Genomic DNA, 16808 nt, shown 5'->3' with positions numbered 1-16808 from the left:
TCTGAGTTAGCAAAGTGAGCGGAATTAGTACTGAAATCTAGAGTTTCTTCCATTAATCAATTGTGGTTTGGCTTGTATAACTTATTTTCATTGTGATTTAAGTGTTGGGGATATCTCTCAAGTATTTACAGCCCATTTGGTTCATCATTTTGCTACGATTCAAGATAGATTTAGACCAATCATTGCATATAATTACTAGGATTCCTTGCCTGACATCTAGGAAAGCCCCTTTCTGCTGTGCTTGCCACTACTGCCTAATAGCTTTTGTTCTGGGAGGAATAGCTTCTTCTCATATTGCAGCATACTTGAAATTTTTTTCTAAGTAGATTCGTTCCCATGGTTCGATCATTCCCAGTAAAACGCAGCGTGTTCAAATTTTGATCACTTTTACACGAGAAAGGGACGCTTTCCAGGAAAAGCAGTGACATCACCACATTCTTTCCACTTATACTTGCACGAGACTTGATCCAGCCTTTTCTTCGCTTCGGTAGTGAATCACCTTCTAAAAAAAAAAGGGCAGGCGCTTTGAAGAAAGGAAGCAAACAACCCCCTTTTCTTGCCGGATTGATGCTAAGTTGGGTTACAAAGTTATTACAATTAAGGCTCTCTTTTTTCTTCTCACTCACAAACAGTTTGCCTCTTTTCTGGTGTGAAATTTTGGGAACAGAGTCAATGTAGTATCACAGAGAGAAAGGGAGATGAAAATAAATAAAGTTAAAAGTATATAATATATTGTAATATTGGGTAGGTATACATTAGTGTTGTGATCACAACTAGCCCAGTTTTGTAAAAAAAAATTGAAGGGCTGAATCACGTTAAATAATTGTTATTTATATTCATGTCATTATAACACATGTCAAAATCCTGCAAGAGAAGAGAAAAAAGCTTCTCTTCTCTCAGGTTTTTTTCTTGAATTTTCTTACAACTTTCAAGTCCACCACTATAACGCTAATGTTGTCCTTGCTTCCCTTCTGGAGAGCAAGCTTTGAGAGGTACTCTGCTGCAGCTTGAGCAGCAAGATCAACCCCGTGGCCTCTTTCGCCCGACAAGTTATCGCCATGCTTTTTATGCCATATAAGGATCCTTCTCCGGGCAACATCACAAGCCTCCTCATTTGTCATAACGTCCCATAAACCATCACTGGCAAGAATGAGGCATTCGTCTTCTTTTGCTCGAGAAACAAACATCACTTCTGGATCAGGAATAATCCATGGTTTCAAGTATTTGTCACCTAATCATATCCATATTGGATAGTAGCTTGGTCAGCTATGGTTTTAAATCTTTCAAGTGCAAACTCTAAGGCCATAATTGTTTCAGTGTAATTATATGGAAGCTAAGTAGAAGCAAAAATTCATCAAGCACAGGTGGTTTGACATACCAATGGATCTTGACATTGCAAGAACACCAAAAACTCGAGAACCGTTCCACTGTATAACTTTGCCTCCGGCTGCTTCTATCCTTTCATATTCATCTTCTCTGTCTGGCTATGAAGAAGAACACAAGAAGAAACCAATCTCTATAAATATTTGAACAAAAAATTAACTGATAGAGCTCTAAAACACCACAACTAGTGAAAGGCCTTACTCTATGGTCAATTGACAAAACAACTGGTGCTTTTCCTCGACACAAAACTGCCCTTGAATCACCACAATTGGCCACCATAATATAGGTTGGACAAATAAGTGCAACCACTGCAGTTGAACCAACTGTTTCAGGCGCAACAGTAGCAGAACTAGAAACCTCAGCATCAACTTTGGCAAAACAATTAGAGAAGGCCTTTTTCCACATCTCCTGCCAACTTTCCCTCTTACTTCCATTATGCAAGCCTGCTTTTGCAGTTTCTATCTCCTCAACCAAGGCTAAATGAAGCCTTTGTCGACAATAATTAGCCACCTAATGAAAACAGTGTCCACTTATAATGAGACCAAATTATAGAATCCTATCCTATTTACATACCATGTAAAAATATAGCATAGAAGATATAGTATGAAGTAGAGTATAAGCATACCTGGTTACCACCATGACCATCATATACACCATAAAAATGGGCAGTTGATTGAGTTGAGTAGTGATTTATAGCATCCAAGTTTTGGTGGTCATCTTCTAACATTTCAATTGGGAGTTGCATCAATCTGGGTACAACTGCAAGTGCATCCTCCATCTCTGGTCTCCTTCCACAGATAGATGTGAAACCCCAAAGGGGTAAACAATCCAAATCCAAAACATTCTGACTACTGCTGTTTGTTATTCTATATGGTCTTTTCTCCTTAGATGGCAAGGTAGACATAATACATGGGTCAGACTCATCAGATCCATAACTGTCTTTTCCCTCCAAACCAACCTCAACTACTCCAACCATATCTTCTTCCTGCCCATGTTCCATATCACCACTGGGTATGTTCCCAGTGGTATTTTCAAACTTACCAACTTCCTTTTTAGTGTTTGTTGTTTTGTTCATAATGGAATCAGAAACCAAATCCAGAGATGGAGAAAATGAGTTATTAACAAAGGGATTATTATTATTGTTATTATTACCTTTACCTCTTGAGGTGAACTCAGTATTTTCACCCTCTGCACTCCTATAACTTTCACTTCCAAAACAAAGGGATTCACATGGTGTGTTTGACTTGGCATTGGGATTAGAAAACAGGGATGCTGTGTTTGAAATTAACTTAAGGCCATTAATCTCAACTTGGGTTGTTACTGTTGAGTCTTCATGGATAAAGTTACCAAGCCTATAAGGTACAGCAACAGGTGAGGATGATATCTTCTTCATCAAGTCTCTTCTTCAATGTTATTATCAGTAATAGCTTTAATGGAATGAAAGCTAAAACCTTTAACACTGTTTTTGCATTCTTTTCTCACCAAGATGAAGATTAAAGATGTTTTAGAAACATTCTTTTTCTACCAAGATCCAGTTCAAATAAACCAGATTAAAAGATTCAACCTTTATGAAAAACTAATAAACACAGAGACGTGAAAATGGGGTTCTGAAAAAGAAGCTAATTAAAAAAAAAAAAAAACAGTGAAAAGAAAAATCTAGGTGTAATTGTTTTGCCAAGGTCAGAGGCAACCCATTTTAGCCTCATAAAATTAGCTCTCTTACTCTCTTTTCAATTACTTTCATGTGTATCAATCAAACCACCCTTCAATTAATATTCAATATTAAAAATAAAAATAAAATGAAAATAAAAAAGAAAGGTGAGTCACACCTACTTTTATCTAAAATATCTCTCAGCCCTTAAAATAAAATAAAAAATAAAATTAATTAATTTAGGGTAGGAGGAAGCAAAGCAAACAGTCTCAAAAAAAGAACACGTGGTGAGGCAGGTTTTGCTTACCGTTTTTAAACTCTGGTGCAGGTTGGTATTAGTTGAAGTGACCAAGAAGAAGGACAATTATAATGTTAGATAACTTCGACACGTGTCTCTCTATGATTGGCAACATAGATTTGTTACAAAATGGGAATTGACCAAAGCCAAAGCATCTACACGTATCCAGCATTTACAGGAAGAAAATTTTATAAATCCAAATAAAGAAGAATCATATCTTTTAACATGAAAACTGAGACAATTTTTTATTATTATTTTGTTAAAATTATTAAAATTAAAATAGAAATGGGATAAGACACGTAAGTATACAGATACATGGGGTACGTAGTTAAAATATTACATACTCATATTTGGTGTAAAGTATTTTTTAGGGACAGAAAAAGACAATTCCATTGTCTATGACTCAGCATCAGCAGCTTTAGTTTTTTTTAGTACTAGATTATACTTTTGTTTCAGTTCATGTTTAAAAATACTAAATTAGTACTACAGGCCCATATTTTCCTTATTTCTTTTCCCAATTAGTAGTGTACATAATTGAAGCTAGATGACTTTAATTACTTTAACAAAAAAATTAAAAGCTAGATGATTTTGCCTCTGACAAATCAAAATAAATTGTTTGAAAAACAAACTGATTGTTCAACATAGTAAGTAGTGCACTTGGACAAGTTATACTTCTTTCGTTGATAAACGTCAAGATCACGATTCTAATATATATGCTTAACTAATTAGACATTAATTTCTGGTTATTATTAAGTAAAAGATAATCTAGTAACTTGTTTCAACATATAGTCCATTATAATAGTTTTACTTTAATTAATCTAATTATTAACTATATTTAATCAAATCACATGGCTAGAATTAGTCGTCAGTTGTTAATAATACTTCTATTATTTTTTTTCCGTCGAGAACAAGATTTTAATCCATATGATGATTAGTCATCAGTTAATAATATTTTAATATAAATCTTACGTCTAAATTAGTCTTCATTATGAATGATACATTATTTATCTCATATATATGACTTGGGTTTTCCACCACACACCAAATTAATTATCTAAACTTGTTAAAAATAATAGATTTACTATAAGAAATCCCTAGAAATAATATTTATTTTGTCTTCCAAGAAAGTTCTGATTTCATTTCCCCACTTCTCATTAAAAAAAAAAAAAAAATTCAAAGGAGAAGACTAAACTGTAAAATGGTGCCACGTAATGGCTGTAAAAATTGGCTGGTGATGTAATGGTGAGGTGGCAGAAGATGAGAGGGTTCCTGGGGGAGATGTACAACAACAATTAACAACCACTTTCTCTTATAGTCTAGACATTAGACAATGAAAAAAACAGATACAAAGAAACAAAGAATAGAAGATACATCATATTCATTCATGCACTTGACTGAAACTGACAAATTTTTAAATTGTATCTTATTTCCTATTTCGATTATTTTCTCTCATGAATTTAAATTTAGCTCCAAAAAGTCTGACACCAGCAAGCAACCAAGCCTCTGATTTTCTAACACGTGTCTAGCTCTCCAATCATATAGATGGGGACCGACCATATATGCAATGCATAGCATAACACGACGTTTTCTTTTCCTTTCTTATATTGTTTTTCTTGGTCTTGTCGAGGAGTTGTTATTGTTGTTGAGATGATCTTTTTGTACTTGTGAAAAGTAAAAGATGTGAATTTATGATGCAAATGCAAGCAAATGGTATGCTACCATTTTTTTCCTTTTCCTTTTTGGTGGGGCCTGCTTCCATTGCCAGCGATTTGATGGATATTAATTAAAGGTTTTCATTTACTTATCAAAAAAAAAAAAATTAAAGGTTTTCATCTTGGAGACGAGTCTTTGAAAATTAGCATCCACGTGTCAAACATTGCATAATTCTCTTCTCTACATAATACTAACCTACTTGACTTTTTAGGGAAAGAGAGAGTAAAATATTAATATATATATTGGAATGGAATACAATGAAAATGGATAGAGAAGTAAGAGATACCTATTGCTATAGGAATTGAATACAATATATATATAGAATATTCCAGTTCGGGTCGAATCTTGGAAATACCATGGTTCAAGCCTTCTTAATATCTTAGCATGGTCCTGTTAAAAAGGCATTGTATTAAAAAAGGTCCCAAGAGTGGGAACAAGTTATTGATTCCCACCCATTTTTGTCCGACAAAAACACTCATCAATCTGTCAACATACTTACATAAATAGAAAGAAGACTTCGGTAAGTGGTCCTATGTTTAAAATGAACAGTAGCTTTGTGAAATGCCAAAATGAACGGTGTAAATTATAACATGTCCTTAAGAAGTTAATCGTTATTAATAAAAACAACACTCCAAATCATGAGTTCCACTGCACTTTGTTACTCGAGAAATCTCACTTCAGTCCCAGAGCATCTTTGGAAGAACAAAATTTAAGCTGAACAATCATTACAGTGCAGATTATCCTTTATGAAAAACAATCACAATTTGATAAGAATCGTAAATGGGTGATGGATTACTATGACACTGTTACAGAAGAAACCAATACTTGGTATGGCAGAAGAAATAAACAAATGACAAAAGTGAATATGAATCATAGTATGATGCAGATGCTACCTACAAACAAAAAGGAAGCTTGCGATGCAAATATGACTTTCTAAACTAATGTAGGGGACCAGATGGGTGACCTGGAGCAACACACCAGAGTAAAAAAATGAGTGCCTGAAAAAAGAATATTTGGCAATTATGGTTGACCTGATGAGCAACACACCAGAGTGAAAAATGAGTGCCTGAAATAAGATTATTTGGCAATGATGGGTGACCTGAACATCACAATATGACCTTGTGAGTTGCAGTGATAAACGTCAATTCATTTGAGTTGCCGTGCAGCTAAACTGCACAAATGCTAAGAAACTCAAATTATCAATTCCAATGACAACATGTGCAGCAGACTTTCACTGTACAAACAGAAAACAGAATGGCTATAATGATACAATGAATATATTAAAAGACTTACCAAGTAAGATGTATGAATACATGAAAGAAGATTGAGGCTTGATTTCCTCCAGGTTAGATTGTCCTTACAAGTGAATCCAAAACCAACTTGCCACTTGAAATCTGCCTCAAAATTAAAGTGAAGCTGACAAAGACTAGATAAAAGAAGAATTCTTACCACTGGCAAGCTCAATCTGCAGTAATCAAACCATGAACATATCTTTATGGTAACGAAAAGCACAGGATTCAATGAAGAGCATAAAACTTCAAAAAGACATAGATACTTGCAAGCATTTATATAGATATATGAACGCATTCCACAGATTTAAAATTGAATGGAACAAAAGTTTATTAAACAAAGTCAAAGAGATAGTAGGGTCAAAAGCAAACCTCTTATGCTTAGCTGCGCCATGAGGGATTCTCACGTTGAACAAAAAGCTGATTTTATTAGGATTATGAAATATATTTACAAGAGGCATTGTTCTCTGATTTTTAAAAGCTACAGCGAGGATACATGTTTGCTAAGATATAATCACTAAGACGTACTAACTTGTACCTTGAACAAAAAGAACTTTACAGTCGAAGTCACCAACTTAATACAGAAGAATAAAAGAAAAAACATCCGAAAGGTTCACTCAAAAATTAACTTATGCAGGAGCCTAAAAAAAAGAATCTATATAAACTAATTGTTGACAGGAGAGCCAAATGACTAACATATAACTGGTCATTTCTTGACAACAGCAGTTTTGTTTTGTTGGTCAATAGTATAATGAACAAGTCTATACAGGAAAGCTTCAAACCATCATATTTAATTCTGAGAGGTCATCCATTGGAATTTCAAGGCCGCCCATAAAGTCATGATCTTGTAAACCATCATCATCAATGTTCAACCATGTACCCAAATCCTGCCCTTGACCATCAAGATCATCAGGTACACCCAGTACATCCATTCCTGGTATTTGAAGGTGAGACAAGTCAAGAGGCTCATGTTCATCCAATACATCTAAGCCAAAGTCATTCTTTTCCTTGGCATTGTTGGTCCTAGTCATTTCGTTTGACCTTGACATAGAAGGCATTGCTGATTTGACTTGCTCAGATGTCCTGCCAAGGAGGCCATTTACTGAAACAGATAGCTGAGTCATTTTCTGCTTAGGCTTTGTTTTAGATTTTCTTTCACCCTTAGCATTCGATAAAGGACGCCCTATTTTGGCATTTCCATTTCTAGATAACACCTCTCTATTGTGCCCTTTTCCATCTCTATCCCTCTCACTCCTTTTTCCTTTAGCACTGCTTGATAGAGATGTTCCCATGACTGGAGTAATTGAAGTGCCAATTGTATTTCCAAGATCATCTAGTGATAATTCCCGCTTTTTCACCCTGTTTGACCACATATCTTCTTTCCCTATAGTTTGTTCAGATAAGTGATTTACATCTGAAGAAATATCGTGGTTATCAACATTCTGATTGAACTGTGACGGGCTCTGATGTGAACCCATGGAAGCTGCAGAAGAGATAGGGGCACACACCCCAAAAACAATTTAAGAACAAAGAGAAAACTCTCCATAATTGGCCACCAATTTCTCATAAAAAGCAAAAATTGGACACGTGTAAGATAAACAAGTGCATCACATGTCCCACATATTTTTTAAATAACAAAATTACCTGAAACTCTGCCTTCCAAATGCCGGATGGAAGCATATCCTTTGCTTGATTCACCCTCTGTTGCAGAATCAGCTTGTCGAGCATAATTGATGTTAGACCCCGAAAGAAAGATATCCTTAAATAAGGGTTCACTAAAGCAGCTCTTTCCTGTCTCTTCATACTTATGACATTGTTCTAATGTCCTCTTAACAAATGCTAAAGCAGCTTGCTTGGCCATTTTATTACTTGAACTCTTCCCGCTAGTATTCGGACCCCAACAAGCCTAACACACAAAAAATTTTAAGAATCCAATGCCATCTAAGGAATCAAGGGTAAAGGATAAAGTACAAGGTCACTCAACACTTGAAAGAAAACAAGTAATATTAAGTCACGATAACTTACTTCTAGTTGTAGCTTAAAATGATTTTACACGTTTCAAACTCAATGTTTTATAATAACAAAAATAAGGTTATGATAATTAGGAATTTAATATTTATCCTATCAATATCTGTGATATTAAATTTAATCTCTCATTTTTATAATCCATTAGTCTACTTTATTTTCTAACTAACTTGTCGGTCTCCAAATAAGATTAACAATGTTAAGCAGTAAGCACTCTTGTGTTGATTTATAAACTCAATTATTCATCAGAACATCTCTGTTGTTTTTCTACTTTCTTTCCCCTGTTTGTCTTGCATGATTGACAAACTCTCTTTCTTTAATCTCCATGGTTTTCCATTGCACCAAATTTGCTATCATCCTAAATCCATAAATTTCCCTTTCCTAATTCAATAACAGACCCTTTATTTGCAGATTACTTGAGTATTATTTACATACTAGAAGCCTCAAATTGTTAACACACTTGTGTAAAGTCAATACAAATTCCAGCAAACAAAAAAAATGTAAAAATATTTGACACCGAGTCCCACAGAGAATACAGTATTAAGACTAGTAAGACAAAATAAAGCAGTGCTTCGAGAAATACCGTATACTTTTCATAGGCCATTGTGACAAGTTTCTCAAGAGCGCATTGTTCAAACTCCCTACAAAATAGAATAATAAATTATATAATATAATGTAAATAGAAATATTAGTTGATGTTATGGTATAAGAAACATTTAAATAAGAAAATAAGGAGATATTTATTACTTCTCTTGATGGTCTTTTGTTATTGAGGCAGACTTCAACAGCGAATCCATCAAGTCTTTCCTTTTAAGGGCCTATTGAATCAGCAAACGTACACAACATCAACTAACATAATTTGTATTGACTTTACAGCCATGAAAGATAATCATTCAGTAGAATGTTTCAGTGCAGCCATGAAAGGACAAAGAATGCATTTAAAATAATAAAAAAAAAATATCTTTTGGAAATACCTGTTCATGATACTTCTCCTCAAATTTACTTATCTCCTGACTGATTTCTTCATCACTTATATGTGATATGCCAGGCTAACAAAACATAAAAAAAAAATTTATAGAAATGGATGATACACAAAGAGAAAAAAGAAAAAAGTGAGATTGAAGCATATAATAAAAACCATCCTCTATAGTCAATCAAAACACGTCTGATGACCTTCTAAGAAACAAAAAAGTAGAAATGTAACTGAAAAAAGTCTCCCAAGGGTTACAAATGATGAATTTGAAGAAGCTGACGTGAACTATGCCACCAAGGAACCAATCAAATACTTGCAAATGGAACAGTTGTAGAGAAAAGAAGAAAATGCGAAACAGGTTTAACAAGAATTCTTGTAAAATATTGACCTACCCCTGATTCTGGAAAAATTCCAATGCTTTGAATCTCCAAGAGAAGTTTCTCATTCAAAGGCATAATTCCATATTGAAATTCTGAGCAGGGTCTGTTAGCTATCATCGCTTGGTCAGGTAGTAAGCCATTTAATGAATGACTCAAGTTCGAGTTCATTGTCTTGTGTGGAATGTCAGCCATATCAGTTTCCAGCTCATTGTGTTCTGATTGCACATTTATCCTATAACCATTAAATGCAGCCTTCCCAGCAAACTGAAAGTTAAGTAATGATTGGTGATCCAAACTATTTGATCCTAACTCTCCATCCAGATCAAGTTCAGGTTGATATTCATCAACTTTCAGATCTTCATTGCCAGTGCTATAATCCTCCTCTGAAATCAGTGCGGCTATGAGTCTTTGACAAAGGGGAATTTCAGTATGATCTCCTGTTCCTGATATTAATTGTTCTGAAAGGAATTCATCATTCCTTGATTCAGATTCAGTTAACCCAAATCCATTAGGCACATTATTGCAAGCATCTACGCTTGAGGGAGCTTGGGTAGCAGTCTGTGCAGTTGATTCAATGTTTCCCTGATAGACATAAGGAAAAAAAAATTTACAGGGGCCTTCCTAATCCTTGAAATTCACACACAATAGCTAACAATCTTTAACATATATGACAAAAGGTATCAATTAGAAAAACATTCAAATTGGTAGGGATAAAATAAAATATAATTAAAAAAAACAGTTAACCTGTTGCTTCAAGTAAGTAATGTCTGCATCAGAAATAAAACCAAAAAAAGGCTCCATCTGCTTCCAAAATGGGCTGGAACAGGCACGGCCTGCAGCAATAATTCAACTCTCAATTTAACTAATGCAAATATAAAGGTAGCTGAATATACAGATTTTTCAGAGAAAGTACCAGGATTAACGGCAGCATTTGCAGCAGCCAAAAGCTCTTCCTGTCCATCGTCTGACCCAACTAATAAACAGAGTAATTAGTGAATGTAAGAAAGTAGAAAACATAAAACCAAAATAAATTTTATAATAATAGATCAATAAAAAAGTGCATGTCTTGTAAGATTTAAGTGCAACTACCAAGAAAATCTGCAGCTACATTAACTGTATTCTTTTGGCGTGTATAGGTTTTGCGTTCGGAAGGTTTTCTAGTTGGTGGACGACCCGGTTTACTGAGATTAAAAAAAAAATCATAAGACTATGAGATTCCACTCCAAGTAAAAGCAAAAAGCATAACTAAAGAAAACTAGGGAGAAGAATCATTCATTAGATAGCCAGAATACAGGCAAGTACAGAATGTTGAACCTTTCTGTCTTCTCTATACCAAGTCTGGCACTTCTAAGCTGTTTTGCTGTTCCCACATTGCCTATCTTCTCTACTCCCATTGGCATAAGTGACCTCGTTGAAGCAAATCCTCGCCCAGTCCTCCCCTGCCTCCGAACACCATCCCCAAGGTCTTCCCCAGTAACAGGTCTATTCTTTCTTGATGACAACACCAAGGGTGACACTTTTTGGATATTCTGTGCAGCTTTCTCATCTAAATCATCACATTTTTTTCCTTTGTCTCTAGACTTTATTTCAGCAGCCCCTGACTCCTCACTTTCCGATAAGGCAGCTGACAACAGTGGTTCACATTTTAACTTAACCTGCTGAGGAGAACTGCCCGGCATGCGTTTTGCATATCCCAAACCATGGTCATTACTAACATCAGATGGGCTATCCATGGCAGGAGTTTCATCATTAGTTGAAACGATAGGAACAAAATTTGATCGTCTTGCAGTACGAGAGATCTTTTGTGGTCTTTGGCCTGCCCAATGGACAGGTGGAGAGGAAGATCTTGTGGATGCCGTCCGTTTTCGATTAGCACCAACACCAGAAGGGGGTTTGTTTGTACAATGAGAAATTTCCCAGTCATTGGAAGCAGTTGCTCTATGAACAACAGGAGATAACTTAGGCACAACTCCTGTATTTGATCGTGGAGCCCGAACAGTTGCATTTACTTTTGCATTTGAAAGAGGACTAGCTGAATTTAAATCATCACGAACATTTGCCCTGAGTATTTTCAACAAAAAGGAGGAAGTAAATTAGAACAATAAAAAAATATTTAGATTGATATAACCAGATAGAGCTCTAAATAAATAAAATTAAGGAGTTAAAATAGATATACAGAGAACAATGGTCTCAAGTAATACAATTGAGAAATTTTCATTCTGGGATAAAAAAAGAGGGTGGTGTTAATAAACTTACTTATTAACAGCTCTAAGGTTCACCCTTTCCTTATCTGAACCAATATGACGATCTCTCTTATCATTGATAAGAGAACTGTTATCTGGATCGGTCCTAGGGAGGGATGAACGGATGCCCAAGCCAGTCTGTTGTGACATTACATCTGATTTTCCAACTCCAACAACACCACTGTTTAATCCTGGCCTGTAGAAAAAGTAAACATTAATACTAACTAATGAATTAAATCTGATGAAATTTCCTTCACAAGTTCATAAATTAAGGCTTTCAAGGAGACGATATTGCAACAAGAGGGTAAAAAAAAGTTCATGCATTTTATGGGAAACACGATGTCTTCATTACCATGACAATATATATCTCTTCTTATTCTTTCCAAATCCAATAATGAGCTATCAAATATTGCAATAAAATAACTAATAATGGTCACCATAGGCACTGTAGCTACATAGATATCTCTACAATAAGCACCTTTCATAAATTTTTTTTTAAAAAAATTATATATTTGCCACATAAACACGTCATTTCAGATAAACTAGCCGATATACCTAATTACTAACTAAGAAGTATAAATCCCGTATCTAAACTTACTAAACAAGACATCCGTACAAATGTCTTGAGTATATAGGCATTTTAATGTCATGCAGCTATGGCCTCAAAACTAATTTGTATAGGGATAATGCTTAGATCCAGAAATACACAAAACAAATGTTCTAATAAAGATTTATCATATATAAAAAACTGTCTATTATAATCACTCAATGTGACCTTTTTGGAATCATTTTAGATTGCACCAAACATATCGAGTATTATACTCTTCTTGATTTCCAAAAAAAACACACACAAATAGAAATAGAAAGAGAAAGAAGAAAAGCAATTAGGCAATACATTAGAGCATCCCTACTCAATGGAGGGCTATCTAATTATTATGATTTTGATCCATTTCATTGGATATATAATGGTAATAAAAAAAGGTTATACCTAAAGCCATGTGATTCGATATTTAACCTTGATCGAGCATCAGTAATTGGTCTTTGTTGCATTCCTTGTTTGGTTTCCCGGTAGCCATCATTCGGTTTAGTTGATACAGTACTAGGAGAAACATCTGGTTTTATCCCAGAACGCTTCTTCTTCATTTTTGATTTGTCCCAGCCATCAACTCCAATAGATAAGGTCCTATCTTCACCCTGTACTGCACCACTATTTGCAAGCCTCAACATTTCTCTATCCCTATCTACAACACCAGACGGCCTGAGCAGAGTGTTACTCCGCCCATCCATCTACAATTGTGACAATCCATGTTAGTCATATTTTAAAGGAAAGATAATAGCAAGAGATATATATGACGACCACCTAACAGTTGCTACTGACTGGTAAAAAAACATTATCTCCAATCCCAAATCAACAATGACAAGAACTCCTTAGAAACAATTACCTGAATAACTAAGGATGAGAATTGAGGACAGTTAAAAGTAATAAATAAAGGACAAGGCTTCTATGGGGAAAGTGTATGTGTAAGAAAAAGGATAGGAAAAAATTAGTGCTTTAAAAAATAAGGGAAAAATGAGGTTCGTAATAGTACTAAAAGGAAAAAAATTGCAAAGGAAGCACGGGTGAAAAAGTTAAAAGGAACGTACCTTAGCATCTGCAAAAGAAGTCCGGGTGCGTTTGTTTGGAAGAGCAGTTTTGGTCCTTTCTTCTGACTTATGCTGCTCAAGTTCAAAACTACCTGGAATGGAATGGTTTTGAATTCCTATCTTACCCATGCTTGTCCCTAAACCTGACCGGTCATTTGACAACACTGCACCAGACCGATCACTAGGAAAACCTTCTGATCGGGATCTCTTTTTAGATGGTACATTTGGGAAAAATTTATTGAATACTGATAAAGCTTCGTTGAAAATTTTCACTCGATCCCTGTTATTACATAATGTCATGAACTATTTTCAACTCCAAACTAAATGAAAAACATACAGAGAACTACCTGGCCTTGACATTGCTTTCACGCAAACTACTCTTAAGTCGTTTGATTTCTTCTGGTGATGGAGATGGAAGCATCTTTCCTTTTGTAGAACCAGATGGAGATTCATCTGGTGAAACTCCAAAAGCAACATTTATATGTCGTTTAAAGTCCCCTTGACGGAGAGATTTATGCTCTGCAGCCACAACCTTTGCATCGAACCGTATGCAACGAAAGAAATCCAGCAAATTTTCATGTGCTACTGAGGCGCTTCTTGACATGTTCGGAAGTGAAGACAAAATTGGATTATCTACGCTCTCACGAAAGCTACCCGATTTGTCCAATGAAGGTGCTATGTGGGATCCACGCTGCCCACCGATATATAAAGGTCTATCTGGGCTACCAGAGATGTCAAACTTGCCAGATGTTGCCATTGCACTAGTTTCCGCACATACTTTGCATCAATAACCCAGAAAATACAAGGGTGCATGACAAAGTTGGGGAACTAAAGCACATATGGCCAAAAGTTTTTAAGAACGCTTACTGGGTAGTGTATCTGAAATGTAAAGAAAAATGTTGAAAACAAACGTAAGATCTACTTGAATGAGATGGGTAAGAACTTCAGAACTGGAGACTTGAATAATAACAATAACAATTAACAAATCAGAAAAAAAAACTTCCTAATCTGCTTGTCCAAGACAATTTTCACCAAACTAAATTCAACAAAAAACTGAAGCCTTGAAACACTCAAGCTAATAGCAGGAGCCCTTTATTGCCTTTCAATCGTAGTCAGTGTTAAATCTCCTTCTAGTAGCACCTAACTAAAAAGTATCATTTTATGCGGCCCTTTACTTTCACCTGATTATTCAACTAGCATACGTTTAACAGAGAAACACTTGTACATATGAAGCTTAAGACCTTAAAACTCATCCATATTAATAGTCTTATTAATCAAAATAACATCTAAAAAGTAGATGATAAGTTCGACGGAAACTGTTGAATACAACAATCACATAACAAGTGCCAAATTGAAATTCACATACCAAAAAGAAAACTGCAACGTGAATAATTAGAGAAAATGAGTTGAATGCAACACAAGAATTAAATATAAAGTCAAAGCACAACTCTTGTATTCCAATTAAACCTTTCCCTAATTATTATTTCTACTATATTCAATTAAAGGAAAAAATAAGCATATATAAGGGACTTACAGGGCACATTCCCAGAAAGCTATTTACATATCATAGGAGATTGGTTTAAATACGCATATCACGTACACTACACCCTCCAAATGCAAATGGATAATCTTAATTTGATTAAAAAAAGAAAAGGAAAAGCTGCACAAAATGAACAAAATAGTCAGTACCAAACAGTTTAAAATTTAATCAGTTGCTCCACAAAGATTAAACTCAACTCATTAATTGAAAAATTAAATAAAGTAACTAAGTTCAATTAATGTATTAGAAAAAAAACAAATAGCAATCCCAAGAAATTATTAAATATTAACTTTAATAAGATAATGATTGGAACTAAAGAGTAATCAGAGCATTGGGAGACAATGTCTAAATTCCAGTAACTAGTAATGAGATCACATTCGTATACAATCTAAATCGTTTTCTATTGAATACACAAATATGCAACTCAAAACACTTTGAGCTAATCTCAATGTTCAAACAAATAAACAAACAAACAAAAAAAAACTTACACTAGGACAACCCCGTTGAAGCTCTATATAAAAACAAGTAATTTGATTTTTGTTCTTTAGCAATAATAAGCTAAGTTCAGGTTGTTTGGCTGCCGAGAAAATAATCAAAACAATAGGTCAGGTCAGCAATTGAATCTCACGTGATTATTATTTTTTTTAATTGAAAATAAAAAATTAAGCGAATGAAAGAACGCACCTTTGAAATTGAAATTGAGGAAAGGGAAAATAAAAAGGGGGGTTTGTAATTTTCTTGGATCCCAAACAAAGAGGAGGAAAGAGAGAGCGATCGGGGGAAGTGGGTCGTGGAAGATTGGTGTGTTTGGACGTTTTTAGGGTCGCCGAAGAGATCAGAGTCCCTGTAAAAGTTGGGTCAGTTTCCGGGCTTTGCTTGGGACAATATTGGAATTTGGAAACTGCGATTTCGGCTAATACGACACCGTTTTCTTTATAAAAACGGCTCTCAATAAGTCCCAATCCAACTCAGACTTTGTGTTTTTAAACAAACCGACACCGTTTAGCGCGAAACATATAATAACTTAGTAGGAGGACACTTGCTAAGTTATTAACACCAATATGCACTTTCACTAGTTTGGTTGATCTATGATGAAAAATCCTAGTTCGAATGGAAGTAGAATTAGTGATGACAAAAATAAATAAGGAAATTATCCACTTTATTAATTTTATTTTGTATTTTTGTTTCATTATTTTAACTCTAACTCTATTGATTTTTTTTTTTTTCTTAACTACTCTATTGTGTTGATAGTACTTGTGATAAAATTTTACTCAATTTTGAGTAAATTTATTAAAATCATTCCATATTTATTAGAATAATCACTAATATTTTAAATATACATTAAAGTTTAAAGGTTTAATTTAAATTTTACAATTAAAATATTTTAATAATTATGTAGGTGATACAAATTCAATCTTCGATAATGATTCAAAAATGTATTGTCAAAATTAAAGACACAAATACATATCATAAGTGAAATATATAATTTGGAAAATCCAATTTAACTTTTGATTACCAATTTCTTATTATTATTATTGTGCTAATTAAAATCAAGTTAAATAATATAAATAAAAGAACAAAATAAAATGAACAGAAAAAATTAATTTAATAGAAATAATATAAAACATTTGATTTCATCAATTATCTATTCTATAATGTTGTTAATAAA

General features: G+C 34.4%; 2 protein-coding genes across 6 annotated transcripts; both read right to left on the bottom strand.

Moving 5' to 3' along the window:
• Positions 1–705: 705 nt before the first annotated feature.
• LOC133031647 (protein phosphatase 2C 77) lies at positions 706–3507 on the bottom strand. The gene is made up of 4 exons (XM_061105135.1): positions 2009–3507; positions 1585–1893; positions 1379–1484; positions 706–1231 (listed from the first exon to the last, which is right to left on the bottom strand). Exons 1-4 carry the CDS (start codon positions 2774–2776, stop codon positions 897–899), a joined length of 1518 nt encoding a protein of 505 aa, XP_060961118.1. The 5' UTR covers positions 2777–3507; the 3' UTR covers positions 706–896.
• A 3235-nt stretch (positions 3508–6742) lies between these two features.
• On the bottom strand, positions 6743–16063 carry LOC133031642 (uncharacterized). Of its 5 annotated transcripts, XM_061105127.1 has the most exons (17): positions 15824–16061; positions 15628–15716; positions 15134–15259; positions 13947–14478; positions 13600–13879; positions 12944–13242; positions 11969–12151; positions 11027–11773; positions 10802–10893; positions 10626–10685; positions 10457–10545; positions 9725–10294; positions 9334–9408; positions 9107–9177; positions 8943–9000; positions 7979–8240; positions 6743–7817 (listed from the first exon to the last, which is right to left on the bottom strand). In XM_061105127.1, exons 4-17 carry the CDS (start codon positions 14354–14356, stop codon positions 7111–7113), a joined length of 3903 nt encoding a protein of 1300 aa, XP_060961110.1. In that variant the 5' UTR covers positions 14357–14478; positions 15134–15259; positions 15628–15716; positions 15824–16061; the 3' UTR covers positions 6743–7110. The 5 variants fall into 5 exon arrangements, with proteins under 5 accessions (XP_060961110.1, XP_060961115.1, XP_060961111.1 ...); XM_061105132.1 differs by lacking the exon at positions 15628–15716 and having other exon boundaries at positions 10626–10676; positions 12971–13242; positions 15824–16063; XM_061105128.1 differs by lacking the exon at positions 15628–15716 and having other exon boundaries at positions 10626–10676; positions 15824–16062.
• Positions 16064–16808: the final 745 nt, after the last annotated feature.

Source organism: Cannabis sativa, chromosome 1 (genome assembly GCF_029168945.1).
Source record: "Cannabis sativa cultivar Pink pepper isolate KNU-18-1 chromosome 1, ASM2916894v1, whole genome shotgun sequence".
Lineage (NCBI taxonomy): Eukaryota > Viridiplantae > Streptophyta > Magnoliopsida > Rosales > Cannabaceae > Cannabis > Cannabis sativa.
This window is presented reverse-complemented; position numbering and strand designations above follow the sequence as displayed.